The sequence below is a fragment of the Aptenodytes forsteri genome, unplaced genomic scaffold (genome assembly GCF_000699145.1).
Source record: "Aptenodytes forsteri isolate BGI_AS27 unplaced genomic scaffold, ASM69914v1 Scaffold176, whole genome shotgun sequence".
In the NCBI taxonomy this organism is placed as follows: Eukaryota; Metazoa; Chordata; class Aves; order Sphenisciformes; family Spheniscidae; genus Aptenodytes; species Aptenodytes forsteri.
The window spans coordinates 895150-905864 of NW_008794853.1; the positions used below are offsets into that span (position 1 = coordinate 895150).

A 10715-nucleotide genomic window follows, 5' to 3' on the forward strand; every position below is an offset into this window, starting at 1 on the left:
CCCCCGCCTGCCTCCTCCCTTCGCCGGTGCCGCGCTGGGGTGAGAGGAGCGGGGCTTGGTTTTGAGAACTTTTTCTATAAACGTTAAAAACAGAGTTTGGGTATTCACCACAAGATTAAATAAAGCGCTGGAGGAGAAACCAACGGTAAAAGGCTAGTATTTGATCACTAAAGATACAGTGCACCACCGCGTGACAGACCACACACCAAAAAGGGCTGAAGACACTTTAAGGATTTATTTACTACGAAACAGTACAGTAGAAAGCGTTTGGGAAACTTTTTATTCAATATTGGACTACTTGGTGTAAGCTTCTGAATAAAAGCACATTTTTACAGTTAATAGTGCTTATCCCTACCCTAGTCACTTGAGCAGTTAATTAAGTTGCTTGCACAATCCTCTATAAAATCAAACGATTCAAACAGACATTCACACATTTAAAAGCAGCACTGTCAGGTCAGCCCTGATGTATTTATACAGCCGTTCTCTGTTATTTCACCTGTTCTTTTTGCCTATCCCCAATATACAACTGCGGTATTATAATGGCAACTGATAGACTTTGCCGGTCTCCTGTGGTATTACTATGGCAACTTATCACCCTGCCTTCATCCTTCATTGCTCTTGAACCTCAAAGCCTCCTCAGACAGCTGGGAGAGCTCCTATGAAGACAGGGAACACAGGTCTTCGCATGCTATGAGGCTTCGCTTCCCAGAGGCTGCAAGCAGAGATTCAATATCCTGAATTACTTTAGAAGTTTTTTCCAAAGCCTCCAAGATGCACCCTTCACTGATTTCTTCCGGCTCACTCTCATTTTCTGTTTTTCTGACAGTAATACCAGATGGATTGTTTTTTGCAGCACATGTCCCTTCCAGAACACTGTTATTATCCAATAAAACTAGTGTTATTTTGTTAAGAAAAAATATCAAACTCTTCCTCCTAATGAGAAAAATACTTCTCCGTATTTGTATTCATCATTCTGCATTGCAAAGTCTCATACTTCATAGCATGCTAATTACATAAAGCTAAAAATTAAAAAAGTGTATTACTTAAAATGTCTACAACATTTACAGAAAATGTCTTTAACTAAGACTTCAATTTATCCAAAAGTTACTTTAAAAAGGAAGCTATCTGATGTTACACTGCACAGTTTAACAGCATGCACTTTTCATACTAATAAAATTGAACACTGGCTTAAAGACCATTATAGAGTGGCTGTAAGCACATGCAGCCCGGCACACTTTTTTGGGCTGGCTGAACACAATGGAACAATACTGAGGTAGTTGATAGACAGAAAGGTATTGTACTGCAACAACAAGCCCAAAGGCAACTGCGTCATCCCTCTTTCAAGAACAGATCAGCAGATGAGTGTTAGCAAAACTAATGCCATACCCATCAAAGGGCTTCCTTTTTTGGTCATTTTTTATTTTAGTTTTGTACTCTGCCACTGTTTTTGTTTCCAGTGCTGTGATGCAGAAATTGGACAGGATAAATGATAAAACAAAAATGATAAATAAGAAAACAAAAAATGGCTTAATAAGGAAATTTTAAGAAATGGGTAAGACAGTAAAAGAAGGTGACAACAGGACAGAGAGCCTTTGATGATCTAAAATGCAGACTTGAATATGCAGATGAACAACAGAATATAAAAGTGAAATCTTTACAGCTTTCAAAAGGATACAGTTAAATCTCTGTATTTTTTCGAGCTCAGCATCAGCAGACCTATGCAAGAAAATAAAGATTATTAAATGATTTAGTATCATACAAGGTTCTCAAATGTATTTTCTACTTCAGATTTTAATTTTTAATAGTTTCCAGCAATACTGAAAATTAGACGAGCAAAATCCAAGTGAAAAAAACACTTTATTTTTGTGTTTCATACCACTGTCCAATGGCTGCCATTTGTCAGTCATTTCTGTTTCCAAAAATCAGGGCTCTGCTCTAAAAATAGTCTCTTTGCTGTATGTATGTATAAATATAGATATAATTTTCATTTCATCAGCTACTGAATCTGCTATAATTTGAATAACAAGTTCAAGTGTAATCGATTTCAATTAACTCATTTTTAATACCCGGATATCTTTGCATATGTCATCAGCAGACCTTTGGTCAGTAGCATGTATTAAAAAGAACAAATATATTAGCAAGAGATACAAGTGTCATTCAGCAGTTCAAAGTACTATTTTGAACTGCTTGGTGTTCTGTTAAAAGACGCCTTTCTTAGTCTAGTTTCTCTTTTTCACCTTGCAAGATACTATCTCCGTAACATTAATCCTCCTTTGGCAAAGTCACCATAATTCTGATTTTTAAGTAAGGCAGGCAGAAGCGCAATGAAACAAGCTTCACCTAGGACTCAACTTACCTAACATTTTAAACACTGAAAGAAAAATATGAAACCACACAAAATAAATGGACGTACAATTTTCATTTTTGACCCTTTGGAAATGCAGTCTATAAAATTCACAGCTTACAGTCTTTTTGAGTTTTATTTTCAACGTTATTTGTAGTCAATTATTTAGGATAAAGATGAATACCAATTTTCTTCAGTTACAGAGTGTGCAGTATATTCAGGAATCTCCTTCCTTTCATTCAAACTTTGGCACCATTCTATTGCTGTTCTGATGTACCTATGTTAACATGAAAATTCACAGAAAAGTAGTTATTTATATGAGAAATACATTCCATTAATTCAAGCAAAAAACTGAAGGCATTAAGCAATACACCTGGATCTGAAAGAAAAAGCCATGGTTCAAAATCTAGCTTTTTCACTGGGTTTCCTTGCCGTTTTTTGATTCCCACTTTTTGTTTAGTCTCCTTCATATCTAAATCTATGCAGTTATAGAAAATTGTAACAAAGCTGTATGATTTGTAATGAATAGTGTACAAATGTTAATTTTTGTTTGTGAATATCTATGTGCTAAAATGCAGCACAGTAAGCTTCTGATGATTCCCATAATGAGGCTGTAATTAGAGCAAGCAGATTAGAGAAAGCAATCTGCAGGCAGAGGTCAATATCTGTAATAAAGCAAAAATTGGATAAAGTGCTATCCAGTTCTATGTACCAGCTTTATGAAGGACAAGGATTTTTTTTTTCTTATCCACTGATGCAAGTGCCAAGTTGCAGCTCTAGTTTTTTTTTTTTGAAAGACATTACTGTAATAATTATAATGGAATGATAGCATGCAGTGGTCCTGAGTCATACAGGTCCTGAATCTTTGTCAGATGTAAGATGGAGCTTTTATCGTTATGTGTTTGCCCCCCCCCAATATATTTTCAGTAAATACCATTTCTTCATATAAAAGGATTTGTACAGAATTCTTCTATATTTAACTTTAAATTGTTTAAATTACTTATACCTTTCATAGATTCCAGGATGACTTATTTGTATTAGCTGCTGTACCCCATCAGGAGTAGTTAACTTACACCACCCTACACCTTCATTTACCTTAGAAGAAAAAAAATGTATAAGTATTAATTTTCTGCTGCAGTCTGAAAAAAAAAAAAGCAAGTATAATACGCCAATTTAAGAATTAAGTATCTATCAACACTCCATTTTAAACACTTAAACACTTAAAAGTTTTGCTAAGGATAGAATTTGGTATAGCCTGCTATGACAAATGCAGGGGAAAAAAAAAGAACACCTGGCATGGCCCCAACGCTCATTTTGTGCTATTCAAGAATAGATTATTTCTAAAAGTGTGTAGAAATGTTTCCAAACCTGTAGAGTTTTCAGTTCTTCCTCCTTTTATCATGAGTGAGTATATAGATGTGAGCTAGCTCACATCAGTAAGTTATACTGTGTCTTTTGATACAGTGACTATCATATTTATATAGTTTATAGTAGAGTTATCCTCAGACACTTTAACATCTTTTTTGTGTCTTGTCACCTTAGGGTAATAAGCAAAGACACAGAAGCCGAAAGTCTCAGCCGTCAACCTTAAATCTCACACTTACATAATTTTCCCTGTAGTGCCATTTTGCAAAAATCAACATAATCTTTTTACTTCTATATTAAGTAGACTTAAAAATGTATATGGAATACCACATGCGCAAGATTACTTTTCCGAGTAGCTTTTCACTATCCATTTGCTCAATTATAGATGATCTGAAATAAAAAATACTCCCTTTGATCAATGGGAGTGACTTCTTAAAAGGATATGGTTTCATTTTCCTCTTTAGGCATCAGTTATGCACTAAAACATTTTTCATCCTCATTTCTGGTTAAAATACTGGCAATACATTAATGGTGGCATTTGCGGATAGTTCCTACTTTGATTTAGACTACTGTACAAGCTCAAGACTAAGCCACAGCAGCAAACTGCTGTGAGTTACGAATCTCTGAAAAAACTTCAGTTTGTATTTCATAGGCATCAAAACTTTTGTTTCACTTCCTCATTAGTTTCCTAGTAACACTTTTTCATGGTGAGTTTTAAGAATAGTCATTCCTCTAACTCATGAGCTACCTGGATCTTACTACAGGAAGAGCTGAAATCCCAGACCATATTCAAGGTCATCCCATCCCAAAAAGCAGCATGGACTTTATGATCCGAGTACACAACGAGTCTTCCTATGCTGGGAATAACCTTTTCATACAGCGAAACTGGCAACATTTCTCGTCCATCTGTCTCAGGTACCTAGAACCAAACAAATACATTAAAAACTTGAGGAAAGGTTACTTACATCGTTACAGCTGTTTCTATCTCTCCCAGATTTTCAATTCACTTTTTTTTCCAGACCACAAACAGCTCTCTTTATCATGCAATTGCTTTCTGCTTCATAAATGTACCTTCACACTGCATGCTTTTGGTTCCCAAATACACACCTTCTGATCTTTGAGGATACACTCACCATTCTTCCCTCCAGATTTGATCCTATTCCCTATAGCCTGTACCATCATCCTTGTTACACTGAAAGATTTATAAATCTTCAGCTACATACCATTTTCCAGCAGCAAAGATAATAGTTATGAGTTAACGATAGTTTAGTCTTGTAGCAGTACTGAAGTATTCTGAGGAGAAAAAAACAAACAAAATATTAAGCATTTCATACTTACTATGTCTTCTAAAGAGTTGCAACCTTTGTTCTGTAAGTTTATAATGTCCTCAGTGCTAACAGAAATTCCTTTAATTTTTATACTTAATATCATAATAAGTATTATGTGTAATTTTAACTACTGTCCTTTCAAAGTCAAAGGAGGAATTAAGGTAACAAAGATAAAGTACAGTAAAGTTACTTGGTGGCCTGAGTAATAATGGAGGATATAGAGTATGGATTTCCTGGTACGTCAGGAGGTAGGCTGTTCACCGAATACATCTTTTCTTCTCTCTGCAGTAAAGAACAGAAAGGAGATGAGCTAGTTATAGGTACTGAAGCATGAAAACACTATTAAAAGCTTGCAAGATATGAAATTTCTGACATCCCAGAAAGCAACTCCAATCATATTTACATTTGTCCCAGAACACAGATAAATATCTCCTGGCAAGGTAAAAAAATGCAGCTGTATCCTTCAAGCCTGTGGGAAGAAACATTCACAGTTTCCATGCACTCAGTATGGACCAAGAAGTTCTCTTATCAGAGAGTAGACTGTAGTTCATTACTGAGTAACTATGTTTGACTTCAAGTTAAAGGCTAGGTTTGAAGGGTACAAAGATGACCCTTAATTCTGCTTTAAAAATACAAAGCACTGCATAAGCACTTGAGACGATTTCTACTCTGGGGAAACTTAACAATAGACAGCCACAGAGAGGCAAAACCATTTCTCCAGCACTGAACAGCTGGTCTGTGGCAAAGTCAGAACAGAACCTGCATGTTCGAGGTTCTGTCTTCATATAGTAAAAAAGAAAACACTTCCAAGTACATAAAGATTAAACTCTAATCAATATATTAAAGACTAAACTTCTCTTCTAAATTAGTGAGAAATGGTTATTGTAGACTCTTACTGCAGTACATACTTGAGCTTGTGAAATAAATGTTACAATGAATAAGATTTTTCTTATTGTGTCTATAATTTACAAAAATACATTCTGAAACAGAAGAATAATCTCATTTTTTGTATGACTGATTGCTTGATTCAGTCATTTATAGTAATTACCAACGTAGGGACTTCACTATAGACCGCATAACCAAATGTCTTAAAACTACGAAAACTGCTAACTTGAAGGAATTCGGAACTTATTTTAAAATAGTTTTATACCTTTTTTGTTCCTTTTTGGATTGCATAATGTACGAAATAGTTTCCCAAAAATGCTCCCTCTGACTTGAAAAATGAGTTGTCACCAGGATAAATTTCTGTGATGTTTGTCCTACCATGGATAAATCTAAGAGAAATAACACGATTTTTAACAAGTATTTAAAATGCTGTATCACTAGACAAGCAAAACAGTTTAGTACACTTTAAGAAAGCACTAAGCAGAAACACATTTTCAACACAACTCTCACATGAAAAACTTTCTACAGTTTCACGAACAGCAGCGTGTACCAATTATTTCTTTTAACACAGAAGATTAGCGTTACCAGGCTCTTTGTTTGCATGTGTGCATGGGGGATGGGAGCTAAACAAGCTAAGGAAAGGTTGTGTTGAGGTAAATATCCCACAAGAGCTGCTCATTCCACTGACCATAAAATACAGTGATTCTGAAGAGAAAAATCCAATTTTCTTAGTGGACCAGCCCTACCTAGTGTACACGGAGAACTGCCAGACTGAACAATTCCTGAACAACCTGAAGGTCTTCATTTCCACTGCAGCTGTGTGACTTTCATTAAGATCAATGGTCTTTTACTTGCAATCATACGGTATCTTGGAGCCTAAAACCCATTTAACGACCCAATTCTGCAACTCTGTGGTTAGACACCTGGACTTTGGTAATGGGACTTTTAAGACTAAGTATGGCTACTCACCATACTTCCAAAGAAATGAGGTATAGTACTGAAGAGCTGCTAAACTTCTTGTTCAGGTGAGATGAAAACTTAGGAATTACACTGAGAAAAATGAAGAACACTGGGCAGAAAGATTAAAGCTTTAAAGACCAATTACGCTTTTATCAAAGACTTCTGGATGCTGATAGCAACTGCAGCATTTTCAAAGTTTGTATAACAGATTTGAAAGGGCAATTTAAAAAAAAAAAAACACTCCCTTTTTTTTTTTTTTAAACCCATATGGACAAGGTGATTTGCCAGGAAAATCCAGAGTTTAGCTGCCTGCAACATGCGAATTATGCAGGTCACCAAGACAAACATTTCTAAAGCGTGAAGTCTTCAGCATCAAAAGGAGCAATGTAATTTGCAAAGAAACCAAGCACCATAATCGTCAGTGAGGTCTGTGGGAGCTCCAGCTGTCGAGTAAACCTTTAAGAAATCAGATAATCAGATCACTTCTTTAAAAGCCTTAAACATGATTTCAGATTGTTTGTTTCAGACATACCCCCTTTCAGACCTGGAAATATACTGTACTGGAAAATTTGAAGCCCAATGAACAAGCAGCAGAAATGAACAGACTCTTACATGAAGATTGCGTACAATTTCTCCGAGTGAGAAAGGGACAAAGTAAGACATTTCATCTTAAAGCTTAATTCCCATAAAAATGAAGTCTTCCAAAGATGAAACGCATGATCTCGTACATACCTATAAAAAACACCGTGGCACCATAAAATTTGAATTAGCTGAGGGCATGAATACTTTTCAGTATCTTGATTCTGAAAGAAGTCACAGAAAGTCCACCTGTATAAAATATAATAAAAGCTTCAGTAAGTCCAAAGGTTGGGGTTTTTTTGTGTGTGCTGGTAATCATTCCTGTACCAAGAACAGATGCATGCACACGTATTCAAAGGAAAAGAGGCCACGTGTTTGAGGAGTCCTCTGATTCCTTAGTTATCCACATTAGTGACCAAGTTTTCTCAAACCTGCAAAGGTTTTTTTGATTATTTTTAGTGGTGCTGACAAAGAACGTATGCCACTGGCCCACCTCAGAAGTATTATCTTCTCAAAAATGAAAAAAACCCAAACCAACCCAAAATCTGTGTTCTTTTTTCAGTGTTCTCTTTTTCATTACGTATTTATACAGCATGTCAGAAAAGAAAATTTATTTTTCTCTGGACTAATTACTGTATGTTCATTACAGTAGGATACAGAATGTTGGTTTCACAAATTTCACGTTTCAAGAAGTTCCTAAAAAAAAGAATACAATAGTAATTTTTTTATTTTTTATAGCTAGAATTCAGTTATTTTGCTAGAGGTTGAAGTTCCAAATTGCAGAATTGTAAAACAGCTGTTAACAACTACGAAGTAAGCAGCTTAAATTACCTGTGTAAATGTGGGGCTCTGCAGCTGAGTGGCAAAGCTGTAGGTAAATGAGAAACTGTTACATGTGTTTTGGGGTCTATTAAAACATCAGCTTCTATAGATGTATGGCTGTTTTTCTCACATGTCTTCATTACATTCTTAACAGTATCTAAGTTATAGCACATTAGTGCCAACGACAAAGGGTATTTCCATTCTTCTGGGTAGGAGGAAACAGACCAACGCTGTGTAACCCATGTGTATTCAGAAGAACAATTTGTGTAGAACAAAGGGCCTCCATCTCTGTCTTTTTGTTCCTTTGCTTTGGTTGGTTCTCTGTATTTACCTTCCGCACAACCATGTTCATTCTTCTTATTCTCTATTCTCATTTGTTTCAATGACATTTCTGCAACAGAATTTTTACTTGATTTTTCATACTGATCTCCAGTTTGATAGTTGCTGTTCTTTTGAGAGGAGTGTAAGGATGCTGCAGATGACTGGCTGACTTTGCGTAAGAACTCCACTGTAAATTCTTGCTGCAATTCTGACAGGTAAAGGTGAGCATAACCATCTACTGACGAGATCTTCACACTGCCATTGTCTATACATCTTGTCAGATCAGCCACAGCAGGGTCAGGCCATCTAATTTCTAAGATATCACTGAAAAGAATCTAATACAAGAAAAAGGATTGTAATGTGCGGCAAGATAAAAATTACCTGCTTCCCAGAAATTAAATGAATTCAGTCCTTCTGCAAGGTGATGTATGGCAAGAAACTTTACTGTGTATTTATTTGCCTACATGAACTCAAGAGGGAGCAAAATATCTAACCTTCGTATCTGCTTCCTCCTGTTCTAACAGAGGTCTATCTAGCAATAATGTTTTAATTTAATATGCATTCATAAACTAGTAAGGTACATGGCCAACTGACCAGGCACAACTGCCCACAGACAGTAGATATTTCTGTTTCCAACTGCTTTTTAAGAAAGACAGAAGAGAAAGCCTAAATTATCTTGATCGTATCAGTTATCAGTAGACTTCATGGAAAGACCACATTAAAATTGTGTACGTTAAAACCCCATGTGCTCCGAAATCTTTTTATTTATAAAATTAAAATAAGTCTGTAAAGTGGCACGTAACATGTATTTATGTATTCTTACCAAAACAGGAATTTATTGAAAATGTTTTGCAGCTAGGTGGGTAATTTTACTTAATCCCGCAACACCACAGATTAAGTTACACAGCTATTGTGTAACATATTTCTGAAGAAGAATTTAAAATATAATAAAGATTTTAGACTTTTACAATACATTTGGAAAGTCTCAAAAGAATACCCTCATCTTACTGCCATGATATTCAAGTACAGATTGCTGCTTCAATTAGCACTTTGGTTCAAAACAAAAAACATTTTCACAGCATGTGCCCTTGTGCTACCCCTTCTACAAAAATGAAGCAGATGATTCTCAACAAATTACTCCAAACAAGCGCTGCACCTACCTCAAACCCCAGATTAAAGCTTTGCTCAAACAGAAGATATATAGTTTAGAAAATGCACTTACCACCTTCTGAAACTAGAAACATTCTGTCAAGATAGAGAATGCCTTTCTGACCATCTGCAGAAGTTCTGCCCTAAACCGACGTATTTTCCTTTATATTGTCCTTATACCTGATCACCACACAGAAAATATCCTTAGTCTGCTTTCAATTGAAGACTCCAGGTAAAGCACTGGATCCCAAATAAACACAGAAATGCAAACCCTCTCAAATAAGGTGTGAAAAAAACTTAGCAAATGGGTATTCACACTCCTCATCACTTGTTTTATCTCCATTTAATCAGCTTTGTCTCATTTGACTGACCTTTAATCAGATATGTTTTAGCCTCCATCATACTTTGGTGAATGGAGTTCAATCCAGTTGGCGGCCGGTCACGAGCGGTGTTCCCCAGGGCTCAGTTTTGGGGCCGGTCTTGTTCAGTATCTTTATCAATGATCTGGATGAGGGGATCGAGTGCACCCTCAGTAAGTTTGCAGACAACACCAAGTTGGGCGGGAGTGTTGATCTGCTCGAGGGTAGGAAGGCTCTGCAGAGGGACCTGGACAGGCTGGATCGATGGGCCCAGGCCAACTGTATGAGGTTCAACAAGGCCAAGTGCCGGTCCTGCACTTTGGCCACAACAACCCCATGCAGCGCTACAGGCTTGGGGAAGAGGGGCTGGAAAGCTGCCCAGCAGAGAAGGACCTGGGGGTGCTGGTTGACAGCCAGCTGAACACGAGCCGGCAGTGTGCCCAGGCGGCCAAGAAGGCCAATGGCATCCTGGCCTGTATCAGAAACAGTGTGGCCAGCAGGAGTAGGGAAGCGATCGTGCCCCTGTACTCGGCCCTGGTGAGGCCGCACCTCGAATACTGTGTTCAGGTTTGGGCCCCTCACTACAAGAAGGACATTGAGGTG

The 10715-nt window shown here is 37.0% G+C and overlaps 1 protein-coding gene across 1 annotated transcript in view; it reads right to left on the bottom strand.

The window, feature by feature from the left end:
• Positions 1-287: 287 nt before the first annotated feature.
• Positions 288-10715, bottom strand: part of CUNH5orf34 (chromosome unknown C5orf34 homolog) — a 13483-nt gene continuing 3055 nt past the window's right edge. Inside the window, exons 3-12 of the mRNA XM_009274555.1 lie at positions 8293-8939; positions 7615-7710; positions 6188-6311; positions 5228-5319; positions 4933-5002; positions 4458-4628; positions 3351-3439; positions 2529-2621; positions 1676-1716; positions 288-892 (exon numbers count right to left, since the gene is read on the bottom strand). Of these exons, the coding sequence (XP_009272830.1) occupies positions 657-892; positions 1676-1716; positions 2529-2621; positions 3351-3439; positions 4458-4628; positions 4933-5002; positions 5228-5319; positions 6188-6311; positions 7615-7710; positions 8293-8939 (1659 nt within the window). The 3' untranslated portion in view covers positions 288-656. The remainder of the gene's footprint in view (positions 893-1675; positions 1717-2528; positions 2622-3350; positions 3440-4457; positions 4629-4932; positions 5003-5227; positions 5320-6187; positions 6312-7614; positions 7711-8292; positions 8940-10715) is intronic.